Raw genomic sequence first — 21,209 nt, 5'->3', positions numbered from 1 at the left:
CCAGCCACTCTGGGTGGCTTCCATAGAAACCAAAAAACACTAAAATATCATACATTAAAAACTTCCCTGAACAGGGCTGCTTTAAGATGTCTTTTGAATGTCAGGTAGTTGTACTGCTCATTGGATAGGTATATGTAAAGCAAACTGGGAGGGGGAATTGTAGCCCCTTGGATATTATGGGCTGCAATTCGCCATCATCTCTGACCACTGGCCATGCTGGCTGAGGCTGATGAGAGCTGGAGTCCAGCAACATGCTCTGGAATACCACAGGTTCTCCCTCCCTGACGTAAAAAGCATGAATTGAAGAACTGGAATTGTGGCAAAGGAGCTGTGAATCAGGTTACTGTGTGTAACCAGTGACAGCTCCTGCTGTTTCATATCCTTTCATATCCTGTTTCATATCCTTTCATATCCACAGCTGAACCCTGGGCCATCTACCCTCAAGCCATGTGCTCTATCCCACAGCCGTGCTCTTTCCCTTGTGTGAGTTTTCACGCAAAGCAGCAAAAGAAGCGGTTAGCCCAAGGGTAGGCAAACTAAGGCCCAGGGGCCGGATCTGGCCCATTTGCCTTCTAAATCTGACCCGCGGATGGTCCGGGAATCGGCATGTTTTTACATGAGTAGAATGTGTCCTTTTATTTAAAATGCATCTCTGGGTTATTTGTGGAGCCTGCCTGGTGTTTTTACTTGAGTAGAATGTGTGCTTTTATTTAAAATGCATCTCTGGGTTATTTGTGGGGCATAGGAATTCGTCCATTATTATTATTTTTCAAAATATAGTCCGGCCCCCCACAAGGTCTGAGGGACAGTGGACAGGCCTGGGCCCTGGCTTAGCCTGTTTCCAGGCTGCACTGCTTTAAACTACAGGTAGAGGCAACTGATGTAACTGTATGTTGCTCCATACCAATAAAACTAAATAAAAATCCCCGGGTGTAGAAATCCAGCATCTCAGGGAGAAAGACTGTGCTTGAAACTGCCCCCCTGGCATGCTAGTATTCTAAGGGCAGGAATATTTTAAAAATTCTGGAAGAGTATTTGATCATGCTGAGCCTAAAATGGCGCAGCCCAGAAACAGATTCACAATAACTCTGTTGTTTATATGAATTAATCCCATGGACTTGAACCATCTCGTTGTTCTGTTTTCTCTCCTGGCCAGGTCTGTCTTGCAACCAGGTTCCCTGCAAGAATGGAGGCATCTGTGTGAGTCACACCAATGGGACTTTCTCCTGTCTGTAAGTTTTCAGGATTCACAATAAGGGAATAAATAATGTGTCTGGGATACAGGGGCAAGGAGTTGAAACTACCCCAAGAGAGAGTAAATTTTTGCAGGACGGTGCTCCCTTTCTTAGACTCAAACTATGCGAAGGATGACTCAGCCTTCGTTACTCTTTTATCCCCCTCCCACCTGCCCTTCCTCTAATTAACCAAGGGTGATGTAACACAGCATTTCCCACGCCACCTCCTTTTGCCATCACGCAGCCCTGCGATGCAGACTAGGCTGAGAAGCAGCCAGCAGCGTTTTGCTAGGTACTCTGGTTTATAGACACTGAATGCAAATTTAGGCTGGATTTTGGAGCGGACAGGAAGGGGTAAATGAAAGCTGGCTCTTACTGCCAAGCTCTGAGCTGTGCGGGTGCCAACGAGGTATTCTGGCCTCAGAAGCCTGGACTGTACCCCTGGCTTGGTTTGATTTCATTTGATGCCACTGCGACATCAGGTGATTGACAGGCAGGCGGACAGCAGGAGGGTGGGGCTGCACTGGTTTTCGGGCTCCCCAGTGGTGGAGTTCCTGTCGGTTACCAGGAAGGAGAGGGGCAAGGTCGTACTGAGGTTAGCGCAGTATAAACCGGCAGAGCTAATCTGGCACTCTTGAGAATGCATTTGCACCGCACTGACTTTTCCCTTTCTCTCCTGTGTGGTGTAGTGGTTAAGAGCAGTAATTTGGGAACCGGGTTCGCTTCCCCGCTCCTCCACATGCAGCTGCTGGGTGACCTTGGGCTAGTCACACTTCTTTGAAGTCTCTCAGCCCCACTCACCTCACAGAGTGTTTGTTGTGGGGGAGGAAGGGAAAGGAGAATGTTAGCTGCTTTGAGACTCCTTTGGATAGTGATAAAGCGGGATATCAAATCCAAAACTCTTCTCTTCTCTTCTCCTAATAATTTACAACAACTCCACTGCCAGGAGCTCAGGGAACCGGCCTTAACCTGCCCGGTTGACTGCTTCTAGTGGGAGTCCCTACCAGTCTGTCAAACTTGCCCCATAGGGAGTGGGGGAGATAAGGATGCTGCCCAACAGACAGATCCAGTTCTCCACGCTCCCGCCGCCAACACACCTCTAGTGCAAACGACCCTCCAACAATGCCCCCCACCTGGAGATAGTAATTGGATTCAGTGTCATCCAGTGAGCAGGTAATCTGCACAGGCTCAGAGTCACCCAAGGTTTCATGTTCCTTCCTGCCCCTCTGCCGGGGACTGAGCCCTGATATTGAAAGCAACTCCTGAACCGACATTGAGCATATGATGACCTCCAAGGTCCCTTTTTTTGAATACAGTGGTACCTCGGGTTACAGATGCTTCAGGTTACATATGCTTCAGGTTACAGACTCCGCTAACCCAGAAATATTACCTCAGGTTAAGAACTTTGCTTCAGGATGAGAACAGAAATTGTGTGGCGGCGGCGCAGTGGCAGCGGGAGCCCCATTAGCTAAAGTGGTACCTCAGGTTAAGAACAGTTTCAGGTTAAGAACGGTTCTCCAGAACAAATTAAGTTCTTAACCTGAGGTACCACTGTATGTGGCTGCATCAACACCATACATTTAAAGCAGTCATGGGTTCCCTCAAGGAATGCTGGGAACTGTAGTTTGTTAAACACAGCGAAACGTTGGGCAAAGATATTCCTGCATCGCCGGGGGTTGGACTCGATGATACTCGTGGTCCCTTCCAGCTCTACAGTTCTGTGATTTTTATCAAGAGGCCACCTTTTCCCCTAAGAGAATAATAGAAACAGGGAATTTGTCGAGCTTCATGGGACCCTGAGAGTCATCTAGTTCAACTTCCTGCAACGCAGGGATCTCAACTGAAGCATCCATGACAGATGGCCACCCAAACTCGGCTTTGAAATCTCCAGTGAAGCAGAGTCCACCAGTTCTCCACCAGCTCTTCCTGATGTTTAGTCGGAATCTCCTTTCTTGGAGCTTGAATCCATTGGCTCAAGTCTTACCCTCCTGAGCAGGAGAAATCACAAACCTTGTGACAGGCCTTTAGATACCGGTACTTAAAACAACAAAAACAACAAGTCCTATTTCTTCTCAGGGCTTGTCTATACTTCCCTAACAATACTTCAGCTTTTGCTGTGCCTAGAAAACGCAGCTCCAAGCAGCTTTCCATTTGCTTTCTCCTCCCAGAGCTACAGTTCCCAGAGTGGTTGGTTGGTTATTGATTGATTGATTGATTGATTGATTGATTTTCACATATTACATTACAAATGTACCAAAGCCAACACCATTTCCTCCCCATCCCCCCATACATTTACATATATATTTCCTCAATCCATCATATTATTCTTTTCTCCCTCCTTCCCTCCACCCCCACTCGATTTCCTCCACATTATACAATTTACATTAATCTTTGCATTCTACAGTCTTCTCAAGTCATCTATATATTCTTATTATCTTTCCTTACTAATTTTTCTTCCGTCCAGAGTGGTTTAACGGTCATCTCCTCTGGGAATTGAAGGGAATAGTGGTCTCCTAACAACTCTCAGCACCCAAAACAAATGACTGCCTGGCAACTATATAGCTCGGACTCAGGCTACACTAGAGCTTTTTGTGCTTGAGGGAAGTTTATCCTTTCTCTAACTTTTCTTCTTCTTCTTCTTGCCTTGTCAGGTGCCTCGCCGGCTACGTGGGAGAGACATGCCAATTTGTGGACCCCTGCACACCTGGGCGCTGCCAGAACAGGGGCACCTGCTCCCTCACGGCCCTTCTTCCCCCAAATGCCCCGGCCTACACGTGCCTGTGCCCTCCGGGTTTCACTGGGGAGGAATGCCAGGGAGTGGTTGGAGACCCCTGTTTCCCTTCTCCCTGCCAACATGGGGGGACGTGCCACTGGCTCTCCGGGAAAGAGTATCGATGCCAGTGCTTGCCAGGGTGGACAGGTATGGCAAAGGAAGACACGCACACACACTTGTGGCTTCTGTTTGGGAAATCAACTCAGGGTAGGCCCACTGCAATCAACAGACGTGATTAGCTTAGGTCCATTAATTCCAATGTTCTTGAGCAGAATTTTGTTGTTGTTATTGTTGTTTAGTCGTTTAGTTGTGTCCGACCCTTCGTGACCCCATGGACCAGAGCACGCCAGGCACCTCTGTCCTCCACTACCTCCCGCAGTTTAGTCAAACTCATGCTGGTAACCTCGAGAACACTATCCAACCATCTCGTCCTCTGTCGCCCCCTTCTCCTTGTGCCCTCCATCTTTCCCAGCATCAGTGTCTTCTCCAGGGAGTCTTCTCTTCTCATGAGGTGGCCAAAGTACTGGAGCCTCAGCTTCAGGATCTGTCCTTCCAGTGAGCACTCAGGGCTGATTTCCTTAAGAATGGATGCGTTTGATCTTCTTGCAGTCCATGGGACTCTCAAGAGTCTTCTCCAGCACCATAATTCAAAAGCATCAATTCTTCGGCGATCAGCCTTCTTTATGGTCCAACTCTCACTTCCATACATCACTACTGGGAAAACCATGGCTTTAACTATACGGACCTTTGTTGGCAAGCTGACGTCTCTACTTCTCAAGATGCTGTCTAGGCCTGTCATTGCCCTTCTCCCAAGAAGCAGGCATCTTTTAATTTCGTGGCTGCTGTCACCATCTGCAGTGATCATGGAGCCCAAGAAAGTAAAATCTCTCACTGCCTCAATTTCTTCCCCTTCTATTTGCCAGGAGGTGATGGGACCAGTGGCCATGAGTAGAATTTAGCTTGGTGCAACTCAAAGTCCAGGATGCACTATAAGGGCGAATGTATCCATTTCGGTTTCTCTCATTTTATCATTTCTCCAGTCTTAAATTCAGCTACCCACAATCCCATATCAGCTTGCAATTCTTACTTTCTTTTTAAGTTCCTCCTAAAAGTTCATTAGTATTTTAAGCGCTAATTTCTCTTAGCTTACACATTTTTGTATGCAATTTCCCCCCTTGAAATACTGTCAAACCTCGGCTCCCGAACACCGAAAACCCGGAAGTAACTGCTCTGGTTTTCAAATGATTTTCGGAAGCCAAACATCTTCCAGGGAGGTTTTTTTCTTTTTTCTCCATTGACTTTGCTGACCGCCCTCTGATCCTCGGTTGTCAAACGGATTCAACAACCGAGGTTTGGCTGTACGTAATTTTGCAAGGCGGTTCTGCCTTTTCGCAGGTTGTTTTCACTAATAGATGCATGTTTAAGTACATGCACTCTTGTACTTTGACCCAACTGTACATGCATTCTTGTACATGTTACTTGCGTGGAGAATGGCATTGTAAAATGTAGGCAAGTGGTAATTTCAAAGGATGGCCATATCTCAGTGTTGGGAACGTATTGTCACAGTGTTTAAGGGATTTTTCCCAGCCCTGACTGGAGATGCTGAGGATTAAACCTGAGACAAAGCATGAATCTGTGGCTCTTCCCCCAGAAGAAAAGGACAGTAGGAAGGACGGACATAATTATGTAGCATAGGGCTATCATAATAACATGGTTAATGATAACATGAAGAGAGACTCCATATTCAGAGTTAGTCTATCATGGAACGCCAGTTGCTGCATGGGCCAGGGAGGACTATTGCCCTGCTTCTGAGAGTTAGCAAAGTCACTTAAATAACACAGACGGAGTCCAGAGATAAAATAAATCCTAACAGAAACAGTGTATAATCTGAGGAGAAAGGAACAGAGAGGTTTTGTTCTCTTTAATTCAGGCCTTGCACATCACAGGGAGACATTCAACCAAACATACAGAGGAAAACTCCCATAGAACTACACAGCCAATCAAAGCACACCTTACTCCAGGGAAGATCATGCCACTTTGCCTGGCGGCTAAGCAGCACCTTCACCCTCTGTCTACATGGGCACTGGCTGGGGGTGGGGGTGAGGCGTGCCAACCTTCTCCACCCTAACACTTCCCGGGGCAGCAGCTTGGGGGTTGCCACTTCCTTTGTGCCTTCTGCTCTTAGCCTGTTGAATGTAACGAAGACCAGAGTTAACCCTTTAGCTGTGCAAAGTATGATCTCTGCTGCGGCACTTCCGACGCTGTGCTTCCTTTGAAAGCCATCTGGGTGACTACTGTCGGAAACAGGATGCTGAATTGCATTGACCTTTAACCTTACATTCTTGTGAGAGCCAGAGAGGAGGAAAAAGCTGGGAAACAAGCTTGGCTTACGCGTTTGGCTTTGCTTCCAGGGAAGAACTGCCAGCTGATGGACTTCTGCCCGGCGAATCCCTGCGCCAACGGCGGGACTTGTGTCATCACCTATCCGGTCATCGTTTGCCAGTGCCGGCCAGGCTTCGAAGGGCACACCTGCCAGCACGATGTCAACGAGTGCTTCGGGGACCCTCACCCCTGCCTCAACGGAGGCAGCTGTATCAATAACATTGGCTCGTTCCGCTGCGTTTGCCCACCCAGTTCTACGGGTCCGCTCTGCCAGTACCGTCTGGGACCCTGTTCCCCAGAGATCTGCCTCCATGGTAGCACCTGCCACCCTGTTGATGAAAGATACCATGGCTGCCTGTGTCCCCCAGGTAAGAAACAAGCAAGGTTGATAAACCCAATCCATAGATTCTGCCTGGATTTGGAGTAGAAGGATCTCTACATTTCAGTGCTCATTTGTCCAAGCTTTGATTCAATTCTCCATGTCTTTGCAGGAATTTGGGAGTGTTTTTTTTTTTTTTTTTTAAGAAATGCCCGTGGAAATTCATGATTGTGAATTGCACTCAACTCTGCAAGCAGTTTTACCCTAAAGTAATGTGTTTTGACAGGAGTGCCTGGCGTGCTCTGGTCCATGGGGTCACAAAGAGTCGGACACGACTAAACGACTAAACAACAACAAATGTGTTTTGTGTGTGCTGTTTTCACCAATATGTTCATTTTTACTCACGCTCTCCCCTAATGTTGGGGGACAGAATGTGAAGTATGAAGCAGCAATAATAATAATTTATTATTTGAACCCCACCCATCTTACTGGGTTGCCCCAGGCACTCTGGGCAGCTACCAGTATATATACTATTGGCTTTAAAGTCTACCCAGGGGCAGAGGAAGAGGGGTGCAGTGGGTGCGGGAAGCCCCAGGTGTTGTTGTTGTTGTTAAATGGAAAACTCCCTAAGCATGGGCTTATTTTGCATAATGGTTCATGCGGCCCTGCAGGTAACCATGGTTACCATCTAAGATGGCCGCCAAGAGCAAATGGTGGCTGTAGGCCTGCTTCCGCACAAGTACCTGAGGAGGGCCCTGTTGCATCAGAACCAAGGCCTGTCCACCTTCCCAGCGAATCCTCCATGAATTTGTTTTCTCCCCCCTCTAGGCTACACAGGTCAATACTGCGAGGTGAACCCAGACGACTGCATTGGGCATCAGTGCCGCAACGGGGGAACCTGCCAGGATGGGGTGGCATCATATACTTGCCACTGCCTGCCGGGTTGGACAGGTGAGGTACCAGCATGTTCCCACCACCATCTTTGGCAGCTTTTCAAGGTTTCAAGGCAAGGGACATTCCCAGCCCTCCCTGGAGATGTCGGGAATTGAGCCTGGGACTGTCTGCATGCAACACAGATGTTCTACCCAAGCTGTGGTCCTCCCCACATTAAAAACAAGCCAACCAACTAACCATAGGTTGCCTTATACCAAGTCAATCTTCCAGCCCCATACTATCTACACTGACTGGCAGTAGCTCTCCAGGATTTCAGAAAAGGAACATTCCACCCCACCCCACCCCGAGATAATAGCAATTGAACCTTCTGTGTTCAAAGATTGACCCTTTCCCTCACCCTGAGGAAAAGTCGCAGTGCTCAAACGGTTTTGTAAAATGCTTTGAGGGGTTTTCTTTCTTGCACTGTATCAGTTTTATGAAATAATTGTTTATGAAGTAAGGGGAGGCAGCAGTGGTATTGTGTGGTGGGTTCTGAATTGACCAAGGATAGATCTCAGGGGAGCAGCTGAATGCTCATGGGACACACAGTCTTGATGAGTTGGCGGCAACATCAAAGGGGGGGGGAGCAAATGCCATGTTAGGAAAGGGATCAGAAATAAAACAGATAGCATCATAAATTCATTAAAAAGCTACCGATCCTGCCCCGCCAGCCTCTTAACGGGTAAACAAGGAAACCAGGAAGCTCCCAGCTTCCTGAATTAGGCGTAAAAGGAGCTGTCTGGCTATCAAAGGAAAGCGACTTGCCTAATGGTCGCCTGAGAAGCAGAATCCGCAGAGACACCCTGTGATGGGTTGGTGAGAGCCTTCTGAGCTGAGAAACAGCAAGCACACGTGGTTTAGCATTAAGTAGGGATATTCCCCAGCCACATTGACCTCTCACTTCCCTGACAGAGGTTGCACTGTTTGTCAACATCCTGTTGCTGACGCTGTTGAGAATGTTGTTTGCAAACTTCAGGACCCTAGGGCAGCCCAGACATCCACAGAAGCCGCTGTGTGCTGACTGCATCAGACCACTGGCATGTCTGTTATCTAACCAGGTGAAGCACCACAAGCTAGCGATGCAAGAACTGAGCCTGGGGTCTTGTGCATGTGCTGCACCACTGAGCTATGAGCCCTACCATAGTTTGTTGTCACCTTCATAGGAAGGAAGGTGACAAACAGATGACCGGCTCCTTATCTGATGGGTGGTATTCAATTAAACTTTAATCAGAGTAAACCCCCGACTTTGGGGTTTCGGCGCTCATCTCACTTTATTGGCCGAGGGAGCCGGCGTACAGTTTTCGGGTCATGTGGCCAGCATGACTAAGCTGCTTCTGGCGAACCAGATCAGCACACAGAAACGCCATTTACCTTCCCACCAGAGCGGTACCTATTTATCTACTTGCACTTTGACATGCTTTCGAACTGCTAGGTTGGCAGGAGCAGGGACCGAGCAACGGGAGCTCACCCCGTGGCGGGGATTCGAACTGCTGACCTTCTGATCGGCAAGTCCTAGGCTCTGTGGTTTAACCCACAGCGACACCCATGTCCCTTTAATCAGAGTAGACCCCCTGAAATAAATGTGCACGGCAAAGTTAGTTCTGTTCAGCGGGTCTAGTCTGATTAAGACTTAATTGACTCTGACCTATTGTATGCAGTTTGAGCTCCCTCCACCCCTTTCAGAATCCGGACTGTTTATGAACATTCTGTGAAATCACCACAGTGCTGTCAACACTGAGAGAGGGAACCAATATGACCTGGAAACCAAGGCTTATGAGGAACAGATGGGGGAACAGGGTATGTTTAGCCTGGGAAAGAGGAGACTGAGAGGAAATATGATAGCCGTCTTCAAATATGTCACATCGAAGATGGAGCTGTTTTTTCCTGCTCTGAAGGGTAGGATAAAAACAAAGGCTTCAAGCTCCAAGCAAAGAGATTCTGACTAAACATCAGGAAGAACTTTCTGACACTAAGAGCATAGCTGTCAATTTTCCCCTTTTTTAAAAGGAAATTCCCTTATTCCGAATAGGAATAGGATTCCTCGCAAGAAAAGGGGGACGTTGACAGCTATGACTAAGAGCTGTTCCACAATGGAACCATCTCCCTCAGAAGGGGGTGGACTCTCCTTCCTAGGAGGTTCTTAAGCAGAGGTTGGACGGCCATTTGTCATGGATGCTTTAGCTGACATTCCTGTACTGCAGGGGGTCGGACTAGAGGCAGTGAGAGATTTTACTTTCTTGGGCTCCGTGATCACTGCAGATGGTGACAGCAGTCATGAAATTAAAAGATGCCTGCTCCTTGGGAGAAAAGCAATGACAAACCTAGACAGCATCTTAAAAAGCAGAGACATCACCTTGCCGAAAAAGGTCCGTATACTTCAAGCTATGGTTTTCCCAGTAGTGATGTATGGAAGTGAGAGCTGGACCATAAAGAAGGCTGATCGCCGAAGAATTGATGCTTTTGAATTATGGTGCTGGAGGAGACTCTTGAGAGTCCCATGGACTGCAAGAAGATCAAACCTCTCCATTCTGAAGGAAATCAGCCCTGAGTGCTCACTGGAAGGACAGATCGTGAAGCTGAGGCTCCAATACTTTGGCCACCTCATGAGAAGAGAAAAGACCCTGGAAAAGACACTGATGTTGGGAAAGATGGAGGGCACAAGGAGATGACAGAGGATGAGATGGTTGGACAGTGTTCTCGAAGCTACTAAAATGAGTTGACCAAACTGCGGGAGGCAGTGGAAGACAGGAGTGCCTGGCGTGCTCTGGTCCATGGGGTCACGAAGAGTCGGACACGACTAAATAACTAAACAACAACAGGACTAGAGGACCCTTGAGGTCCCTTCCAACAGTATGATTCTATGAAATGCTGTAGGCTGGCGTTACCATAGGAAGGCATGCAGGGCTGGTGTTAGTTTGAGGGCGTGCCGGCTTCCTTCAAGGGCTGTTCTGATAACCGCCTATATCTCCTCCCACAGGGCTCCTTTGCCACCTGCATGATGCCTGTCTGAGCAACCCATGCCACCCCGATGCGTTCTGTGACACTGACCTCCGGACCGGCAATGCCGTCTGCACCTGCCAGCCAGGCTATGCTGGGCCAACGTGCTACGAAGACATCAATGAGTGCCTGATGGGTAAAGTGGGTGACGTGGGTTGGGGTGGAGAGAGAAAAATGCCCATCATAAATAGGAACGAATGCTGAATAAGAGGACAGTCCAGAAGCACTCTGTGTGAGCACCTCCGTTCTCTAAGACTCCTTCCCTAGCAGCCTAAGGCAGCGGTTCTCAACCTGTGGGTCCCCAGATGTTGTTGGACTACCACTCCCATCATCCCTGAGCTCTGGCCTTGCTAGCTAGGGGTGATGGGAGTTGTAGTTCAACAACATCTGGGGACCCACAGGTTGAGAAAGGCTGGCCTAAGGTTTCTCCTTCTTGCCTCATGTCGCTCCGCCCTCTTCATTTCTCCGCATGTTCTGGGAGACCAGGAAGAGGGGAGTTGGTTGCAGCAAGAGGGAGATTCCCCATCTTCTTCCACAACCGGCCTTCACTCAGCCTCTTGACTCCACCCCCATCCCTTCCAGCCTCGGAGTCTGAACTGCTGTATGCCACAGCCTCTTCCTGCTCACTAAACCCTGTTGCCCCTCCTGCTCCTGATACCTCCTCCTCCCAGTCTGCTCCTTCTGCCTCTCACCACTCATCATCGTCCCACCACCAATCCCCTGGCTCTGAGCTTTCTTCCCTGGGGTTGTTACCAGGATTCCCACCAGCGTCCTGTACATCCAGCCAGTCCGTGACAGTCTGTCCCTCTCGGCCTGTCCAGGTGCAGAGCCCTGTGAACACGGAGGAAGCTGCCACAACACACCCGGATCTTTTACCTGCCGCTGCCCCGAGGGCTACACGGGCTCTCGCTGTGAAGCGAACCTCAACGAGTGCCTCAGCCAGCCCTGCCACAACGGAGCCTCTTGCCTGGATTTGCTGGGACGCTTCCAGTGCCTCTGCCCCTCGGGTAAGGAGCAGGGCTGGGAAGAGAAAAGGTGGTATAGCAGCCGGGCTGTCAAGAGTCGAGTCAGGGAGTCCTGGGTTCAAATCCTGTAACTCAGCCCTCCAGTTTCTTTGGGTTTCCCCTTGGGCCAGCATCCTGTTCCCACGGTGGCTGAACCAGGGGGAAACCAGCAAGCAGGATTTGAGCACAGAAGTCCTCTCCCCTCTTGTGGTTTCGCCCATCCCTGCCTCCAGTGAGAGCAAGTTCCATATAGTGGTACCTCTGGATGCGAACAGGATCCGTTCCGGAGCCCCGTTCACATCCTGAAGCGAATGCAACCCGCGTCTGCACGTGCGCAGATAGCGATTCGCCACTTCTGCGAATGCACATGATGCCATTTTGAACATCTGCGCATGCGCGAGCATTCCGTTACTTCCAAGTCACCACAGAGCGCAACCCGAAAATGCTCAACCTGAAGCTACTTCAACCCGAGTATGACTGTAGTTTAATTAGGCACTTTATTTTATCCATCATCACTATCTCCTTCAGCCAAGTGTCCTTCAATATATTGTCCCCAGATGTTGCTGGACTACAACTCCCATCATCCCCAGCCAGCATCGCCGGCGGTCAAGGGTAAAGGGAGTCGCTGACCAAAACAGTGTTCTTCATCCTTGGGTCCTCAGATGTTGTTGGACTACAACATCCATCATCCCCAGCCAATTTAGCTTTTGGGGCTCCACAGGTCAGATTGTCCTGATCAGATCAGCCTCGCAGGCCAAGTTTGGCAGGTGGGTCATGCTGCCCACCTCTCAGTCACCTGATGTCACAATGAGATCAGGTGCAAGGTGCTTTGAAGTCCCGTAGTTGGGACTTCAAAGCACCTTATAAGGCATTGCTTTTTTAAAAAAAAGGTTTGGTTCCCCACTCTGGTTTTAGAAGGGGTTTGTGTGGAATCCCCTACTAAAATGGAGTAAAAAAAACCCAAAACACATTTGTTTTAGCATGCACACCCCTGCCCGATTCAGGATGTGGTTTGCATGAATTCCTGCTGAACTGGGCAGGATTTAACAGCCCCACCAGCCCCCACTCTTCAGTTAGCAAGTGCGGGAAGTGCCTTAAACCTTCCTGCTTTGACGTTCCCTACTGGGAAGAGGCATGCATAGCCAACGGGTTTTTAAACTCCTTACTACTTCCTACCGGCTGGTATCACGGGAAAACAACCTCGTGGGCCAACTTGAACCCTCTTGCTAAGCCAAGACCAGATGCGGGCTGGAGATTGCCCACCCCTGCTCTGACCAGTGTACTACACTGCCTTCTTACCCCTAATAATATCTTTCTTCTGTTGATTCCTCTCCAATGTAGGCTTCAGTGGGCCATTGTGTGAAGTAGGACAATGCTCCAGAGATAGCTGCTTCAACGGAGGAACCTGCCTGCAACAGAGCCATGGAGTTGCCTGCCAGTGTCCTCTTGGTAAGTGGGGAAGGCAAAAAGAGGAGTCAGAGATCTCAAGCCAGGAGGGGATTTCTGAAGTGGCTGGTTCTTCCTCCTTCCCATTCAACTGCTTGCTCCTAGTACAGTGGTACCTCGGGTTAAGTACTTAATTCGTTCCGGAGGTCCGTTCTTAACCTGAAACTGTTCTTAACCTGAAGCACCACTTTAGCTAATGAGGCCTCCTGCTGCCGCCACGCCGCCAGAGCACGATTTCTGTTCTCATCCTGAGGTAAAGTTCTTAACCTGAGGTACTATTTCTGGGTTAGCGGAGTCTGTAACTTGAAGTGTATGTAATCTGAAGCGTATGTAACCCGAGGTACCACTGTAATGTATTCATCCCCATCTATGGATGATTCAATCTTTCCGTTTCTCTTCGTTTCTTCTTTTTTCATTCTTCTGTTTCAGCCTCCACGTTTCTGCATTTGCCTGTGAATTTGTTTATTTTCTGCTTTACATATTTCTGTGCTGCAGTGCCCCTAATATGACATATTTAGTTCAAAAATCTCTCACCTGCGCCTGAAAGGAGTTCCCACAATTGCTATGTGAACTCGATATCAATTAAATTAAATTGTGGGTAAAGGTTTGAACAGCTTCTAGTTCATCTTCAAGATCATTCTCCTAAATGAGTGCATGTGTTTAAACTCTTTAGACTCTTTGGACCTTTTAGCTTAAATATTGTCACTGGTGGAGGGAATGTATTTTAAAAATGCACATTCCCACATGTATGTGTTTTGATGCTCTTTCGGCATTCTTAAGTGTATTTTGTACATGGAACAGCATTTCCTAGTTATTGCTTTTCTGGTTGGTATGCACTGACCTTTGACCTTTTGCCCTGCTCTTATTAGGTTTTGAGGGACCCCGGTGTAAGATGGAGGTGGACAGCTGTGCCAGCTCCCCCTGCAAAAATGGGGGCCAGTGCCAGAACTCTGCAGGGATTTTCCATTGCTCCTGCCCTCAAGGTAACTGTCTGTGTGTGTGTGAGAGAGAGAGAGTGGGGGGCTCATCCACACTTGTTCTGTGCCTAAAAAGCACAAGTGAGCTGTTTTCCACTTGCCCCATGATCTAGATACGGGTCCAAGTGGTTTTACCCCACCGCTTTCCCCCAGAAAACCCACTCTTTAGCGACAGATCAGAGCAAACATTAATCTGTGGAAAACCTGACTGCTGTTTGCTCCAGTCCATGGGTAAACTGTGGGTTTTCCCAGGGGAAACTGGTGTAGCATACGGAAGTGTGTTGAGCCCAGATTGAGAGAGAACGGTGGTGTTTATCTGGTAGAATATGAAATATGAAATCTGGAAGGATAAGTCCTTAAGATGGGGGGGGGGGAATGTAGAATATTTCATAGGATCATAGGTGAAATCACGCCAAAATGGCCGCCGTTGTCTCACAATAAAAAAATGGGATGTCCCAATTTGGCCAGGACACTTGCTGGGTATGCCAGTTGACTACTGCAGCTCCAAGTGTTGGACCTGGTTTTTGTGTTGTCGTTTTTTAATTGAGGTCTCAAGGCAGGAATTAGCACTGACTGCCGCTGAGACCGTTGGGGCCTGGCAGCTGACCCGATTTGCCCGACGATGAAATCACATGACCTGTAGCAAGCAGACTATAAGCTTCTGTTTGTTTTTTTGTACTTCAGAGCCCTCTGTCTTGCATGACATCACACGAGGGCAGAGTGGAATTGTGGGTAAGAGAGAGAGAGAGAGAGAGAGAGCGCTATGTGAGAGCAAGGAGCGTGTGGCTTGAGGCCAATGATGGTGTTGAGGCTCCCCCTTCTTGCAGGTTTCGAGGGACACCTGTGCGAGAGAGATGCAGACCTCTGCCACGCTGCCCACTGCGGTCATGGAACCTGCTTGAACACACCGGGCTCCTTTACCTGCGTTTGCTCTTTGGGCTTCACGGGACCCCACTGCACAGAGCTCAGCGACCCCTGCCAGAACTGGCAGTGCCTCAATGGGGGCAGCTGCCAAGGGGCAGAATTTGGGTATGGACGGGGAAGCAGGGGGAAGGGCATGTCAACCATGATTCCCAGATGTTGTCTATGCGAACTCAGCACTGGCTTTAAGCCCTGTTCCCAAGGGCTTATTTTGAAACAGGGCTACGCAGCAGGATGAATTTCAGATTTCCTTTTTTTTTATTAATATTTTTTATTAAACTGTTACATATTAGTTATCATTCATACAACAGAACTTCACATCTTATACAATCTTTTTGGACTTCCATCAGCCCCTCTGATGGTCTTCCGTTCTTATCACTTATTCTGCATTTCTTAAATTCCTATTGCCTTTAATTCTCTTAACTAACAGTCCTCTTCACTGCCTTTTTTTTTTTTTTTGCAATATTTCAAATAGTCCACCTTACAAAACTTCTTGCAAACCTACAGACTTCTACACACATGCACGCCCCAAAAAACATGCAAGCCTTCTCTCTTTTAGGGATCTTCTCTCTTAGATTTGAAATTGATTACATTTGATATATGGGTCACTCAATTTCACGACTCTGTCTTGCCCTGTGGCATCCTTCCCCAACTTGGTGCCCTCCCAGTGCTTTGGACTGGAACTCTTTATCACCCTCAGCCAGAGAGGATTTTGTCTTAGGAATGAAATTGACTGGACCATAAAGCACTTGGGATCTGGCCTAATCAATTTCAGTACTCTATTAACCTGTCTTGGGCTAAGGTATCCTTCTCCCGACCTTCTCTCCCAGTTATTTTGGCCTGCAGTTCTTGCCCCACGCTCCAGTCATCGTGGGCTGCGCTGTCTGGGCCTGATGGGAACTGCACAATCCAAAACCTCTGACAGGAACCAGATTGGGGAAGGCTGGACCCAGGGAAGCTCTCATTTTCTTCTTCCTCCCACCCCACCCATTTATTATTATCATTTATTAAATAAGTATACTGCGTCCCTTTTGGGACGCAGGTGGCGCTGTGGGTTAAAGCCTCAGCACCTAGGGCTTGCCGATCGAAAGGTCGGCGGTTCGAATCCCTGCGGCGGGGTGCGCTCCTGTCGTTCGGTCCCAGCGCCTGCCAACCTAGCAGTTCGAAAGCACCTTCGGGTGCAAGTAGATAAATAGGGACCGCTTACTAGCGGGAAGGTAAACGGTGTTCCGTGTGCTGCGCTGGCTCGCCAGATGCAGCTTGTCACGCTGGCCACGTGACCCGGAAGTGTCTGCGGACAGCACTGGCTCCCGGCCTATAGAGTGAGATGAGCGCACAACCCTAGAGTCTGGCAAGACTGGCCCGTACGAGCAGGGGTACCTTTACCTTTACCTTTATACTGCCCTTCATCTCAGGGCAGTTCTCAAGATAAATTTACAATATAGAAAACACAAAGTACAGAATAAAAATAAGAACAAAAGCAAACCACGACACATTTAAAAGGGCATAGAATGTCAATCAGCCCACAGCCTGGTTGAAGAGGAATGTTTTCACCTGGCAACTAAAGCCGTATAATGAAGACAGCAGGAGAACCTCCCTGGGGGGAGAGAGAGCATTCCATGAACAAGGAGCCACCACAGAAAAGGCCCCGTTCTCATGTTGCCACCCTCCAGACCTCTCATGGAGGAGGCACACAAAGAAGGGACTCTGAGGATGGTCGCATGGTTCAGGTCAGTCCATATGGAGAGAGGCAGTCCTTGAGGTACTGTGGTCCTGAGCCGTTTCAGTTCCCATTGCTCCTCCATGAGCCCTAGCAACATGCGGCTCTTCCCAACCGTTGCTATTTTCTGCAAATTCTGATTGCACAGATGAAGTTCAGTTGGAGCTCTTGTGCGACAAGCCCATTACAACCACCACTACTGGACTTTTTTCTGATAAGGAAAGTGATGATTTTCTATTATTATTATTATTATTATTATTATTATTATTATTATTTACACCCCACCCATCTGGCGGGGTTTTCTCAGCCACTCTGGGCAGCTCCCAACAAAATATTAAAAATACATTGAAACAATCAGTCATTAAAAACTTCCCTAAGCAGGGCTGCCTTCAGATGTCTTCTAAAAGTCAGATAGTTGTTTATTTCCTTGACATCTGATGGGAGGGTGCTCCACAGGGTGGGCGCCACTACCGAGAAGGCCCTCTGCCTGGTTCCTTGTGTAACCTCACTTCTGGCAGTGAGGGAACCGCCAGAAGGCCCTCGGCGCTGGACCTCAGTGTCCTGGCTGAACAATGGGGGTAGAGACGCTCCTTCAGGTATACTGAGCTGAGGCCGTTTTGATGGGGAAGATGCAACCAGAAAGGCTGAAAAGGTTAACAGCACATCTCTCTGTCTCCCGGCAGGCCACGCTGTCTCTGCCTCCCAGGCTGGACAGGACAGGATTGTGGCATGGAGGTAGACGCCTGTGCTTCTAGCCCCTGCCACCAGGGGGCCACATGCCTGAGTCGCCAAGGGGTCTTCAGCTGCAGCTGCCCCAGCGGTTACGTAGGTAACACGTCCCTCAACCCTAAATCCCAGCCGGGCCACCCAACATCTTCCCCCATACAGATGATTCCCCATAACCATGGCCTGTCCTCTCGCCTCATCCCAGCCCTCCATGACTCCCACCATCTCTCTGCTCCCTTCCCAACCCCTCCCAGGTTTGACGTGTGAAATAGATGTGGATGAATGCACCTCCAGCCCCTGCCTCAACTCTGGATCCTGCCTTAACAGCCCTGGGACTTTCCGCTGCCTTTGCCCTGAAGGTTACACAGGACTTAAGTGCCAGGAGACTTTGGACTTCTGCTCCCCCAGTGAGTATGTAGAGGTTCATCAGCAGTACAGTGGTACCTCGGGTTAAGAACTTAGTTCGTTCTGGAGGTCCGTTCTTAACCTGAAACTGTTCTTAACCTGAGGTACCACTTTAGCTAATGGGGCCTCCCGCTGCCGCCGCACAATTTCTGTTCTCATCCTGAGGTAAAGTTCTTAACCCGAGGTACTAGTTCTGGGTTAGCGGAGTCTGTAACCTGAAGTGTCTGTAACCTGAAGCGTCTGAAACCACACCTGCAAATGGACAAAGCGAGACGCACTGTCTGCACTACTCAGCTGATTGGCACTGATACTGAGTGCCTTTGAGGATATCAGCTGGGGTCATAGTGATTTAGAGGTGGGCAGCCCCAGTGGCGTAGCGTGGGTTGTCAGCACCCAGGGCAAGACAAGTAATTTGCGCCCCCTAACCCGTGGATTTTAGTAGGGGCAGAGAGCTGCTAGTGTGAGCGCCCCCCCCCCAGATGTTGCGGCCGGTGCGGCCAGCCCCCCCTGCACCCCCCACGCTACGCCACTGGGCAGCCCCAGCCATCTGTCAAAGTGGCCTACAGCAGAAATCAGCAGAAATGACTGCATCGCATGGCCAGAGAAGTTGAAATTCATCAAAGGGCTTGGCAACAGGGCCTGCTATCAAGTGGAAAATAGATCTACTTTGTCCTCCCTCTCTATTTCTCTCCACCCATCACAACAGATCCCTGCAGAAACGGAGGCCGGTGTATAACAAAGGAGTCCGCCCCCTATTGCATCTGCCCCCCAGGCTGGGGGGGCTCGCAGTGCCAGCAGAGGGCAAGCCGGAATGGCGACAATTGTACTGATCAAGCTGGAGATCACGGTTGTCAGGTGAGCAACTGCTTCCTGGGTTTGAAGAACTCCCCAACAGTAGTGCTAGCAAAGGTCGCTTCCAGACAACCTGCTTATTCAGCATCCACCCCAATCTGCTTCCACAAAGTTTGTAGGGAGGCTCAGTGATGTCAGCTGCTTATTGAGCATTTGTTCTGATTTGTTTGTGGGGAGATTAGACAAGCTTGCTTCCATCCAGTGTTTTCCCATCTTCTGCCATGCATTTGCCCATCACTTCTGTTGAGGACATAAGATGATGCCCATCACAGTCTAGCCTCCTGTTCTCGCAGGAACTGTAGCTTGCAACTCTGTGAGGGGTAAACTACAGTTTCCAATGTTCTTCAGTTGGTGGGGATGGGGAAGTGCTTTCAAACTAAGCCGTGTAAAGAGCCCAAATGCAGGAAACCTGCTTCCCCACCCAAACCCTGAAATCAGACTGTTTGCAGTAAGTGATGGGAAGATGCACTGGGAAATGCTCGATAACATTTGCTTGACATGACGCCATCTAACTTCCCTTCAAACCAATCAGAACGAATGCTCCAAAACCAGCTGAGATAGTCTAACTTCCCTGTGAAGTTTGTGTCAACAAATCGGGGTGAGCGCTCAATAAGCAGTGGTGTGGAAATGGAGGTAGAAGAAGAGTTTGGATTTGATATCCCGCTTTATCACTACCCGAAGGAGTTTCAAAGCGGCTAACAATCTCCTCTCCCTTCCTCTCCCAAAACAAACACTCTGTGAGGTGAGTGGGGCTGAGAGACTCCAGAGAAGTGTGACTGGCCCAAGGTCACCCAGCAGCTGCATGTGGAGGAGCGGGGAAGCGAACCCAGTTCACCAGATTACGAGTCTACCGCTCTTAACCACTACACCACACTGGAGGGGAGGAAATGTTCTTTGCGAATTTTCCTGCTTCAAATATAGTTGTCATGAATTGCCTCGGGATCTTTCCAATTGCAGTGCCTACCGAAGAAGTGTCTGAATGGGGGAACCTGTACCAGGACACAAGATGGGTTCCGCTGCTTGTGCCCTCCGGGGACCAAAGGTAAGTGGGAGCAGAATTTAACCTTGGGCAGAAAAAGTACGTAAGACCAGTGGAAGCTGGTGCCCATTGGGACTTAGAGAATCATAGATCTGTAAAGTTGGACCCCTAGGGTCCTCTAGTCCAACCCCCTGCAATGCAGGAATCTCAGCTAAAGCACCCATGACAGATGGCCATCCAGCCTCTGCTTAAAAGCCTCCAAGGAAGGAGAGCCCACCACCTCCCAAGGGAGAATGTCCCACTATTGAACAACTCTGTCTGCCAGAAAGCTCTTCCTGATGTCTAGTCAGAATCTTCTTCCTTGTAAGTTCAGTCCATTGGTTCAGGTCTTCCCTTTTGGAGCAGGAGAACTCAAGCTTGCTCCATCTAATAATAATAATAATAATAATAATAATAATAATAATAATAATAATAATAATAATTTATTTATACCCCGTCCATCTGGCTGAGTTTCCCCAGCCACTCTGGGAGGCTTCCAACAAAATATTAAAATTTCAATAAAACATCAGACATTAAAAAATTCCCTAAAGTCTTCAGATGTCTTCTAAAAGTCAGATAGTTGTTTATTTCCTTGACATCTTGACATTGTTGTGTTATTTTATTGTTGTTAGCTGCCCTGAGCCCGGCTTCGGCTGGGGAGGGCGGGATATAAATAAAAAATTATTTATTATTTATTTATCTGATGGGAGGGCATTCCACAGGGAGGGCGCCACTACTGAGAAGGCCCTCTGCCTGGTTCCCGGTAACCTCGCTTCTCACAGTGAGGGAACCGGCAGAAGACCCTTGGAGGAGGACCTCGGTGTCCGGGCTGCATTTATTTATTAAATTTATATACCACCCTTCATTCAAATATCAGAGGGCGGTTTCCATCTGTCACCCTGCAACCTGAGATGCTGTCTTTTCCATCTCCTGCAGGTCCCAAATGTGATTTGGACCCCTGTTCCCTTCCTGGCCCCCGTTGCTACCACGGGGGGACCTGCCAGGCTCAGGCCGAAGGATTTTCTTGCATCTGCCCAGCCGGGTACGTTGGCGAGAGGTGCCAGGGGGTGGTGGACGCCTGCTTCTCTCAGCCGTGCCACCGGCCTGGTGCCCATCGCTGCCACTCCAATGAAGATGGCTTCCGATGTTTGTGCCTATCAGGATATACAGGTAAGTGTTTGCTGTTATGAAGGCAGCTTAACCAGTTCATTTTTTGTTTTGTCTGTTTAATGTGTGTACATGAGGAACTTTTTTAAACAATAATTTTTATTTGATTTTACAAGTGTAGAGTTATAACAGTACAAAATACATATCCATATTTAGAGATTTCTCCGAATCTCTATTTTTTTATTTTTTTTTATAATAATATTTATTGAAAGTTTTAAACAGTTAATAAACAGAGATAAACATAAGATAAAGAAAGAAAAGAAAAAAGATAACATCAACTGTCTCATATCAGATTTTCATAACTTTTTGGACCTCCTCACATCTCCCGTACCTG

General features: G+C 48.6%; 1 protein-coding gene across 1 annotated transcript in view; it reads left to right on the top strand.

The window, feature by feature from the left end:
• The window catches only part of NOTCH4 (notch receptor 4), a 40,130-nt gene that overhangs the window by 1,190 nt on the left and 17,731 nt on the right, over positions 1–21,209 (top strand). The window contains exons 2-15 of the mRNA XM_077920926.1: positions 1,157–1,232; positions 3,887–4,155; positions 6,420–6,758; positions 7,538–7,660; positions 10,620–10,775; positions 11,461–11,646; positions 12,985–13,092; positions 13,959–14,072; positions 14,894–15,095; positions 17,391–17,536; positions 17,688–17,840; positions 18,545–18,693; positions 19,648–19,732; positions 20,645–20,878. Of these exons, the coding sequence (XP_077777052.1) occupies positions 1,157–1,232; positions 3,887–4,155; positions 6,420–6,758; positions 7,538–7,660; positions 10,620–10,775; positions 11,461–11,646; positions 12,985–13,092; positions 13,959–14,072; positions 14,894–15,095; positions 17,391–17,536; positions 17,688–17,840; positions 18,545–18,693; positions 19,648–19,732; positions 20,645–20,878 (2,340 nt within the window). The remainder of the gene's footprint in view (positions 1–1,156; positions 1,233–3,886; positions 4,156–6,419; positions 6,759–7,537; positions 7,661–10,619; positions 10,776–11,460; positions 11,647–12,984; positions 13,093–13,958; positions 14,073–14,893; positions 15,096–17,390; positions 17,537–17,687; positions 17,841–18,544; positions 18,694–19,647; positions 19,733–20,644; positions 20,879–21,209) is intronic.

Source organism: Podarcis muralis, chromosome 2, assembly GCF_964188315.1.
Source record: "Podarcis muralis chromosome 2, rPodMur119.hap1.1, whole genome shotgun sequence".
In the NCBI taxonomy this organism is placed as follows: domain Eukaryota; kingdom Metazoa; phylum Chordata; class Lepidosauria; order Squamata; family Lacertidae; genus Podarcis; species Podarcis muralis.
Note: the sequence above shows the minus strand (reverse complement) of the source record. Positions and strands in the feature narration are given on the sequence as shown.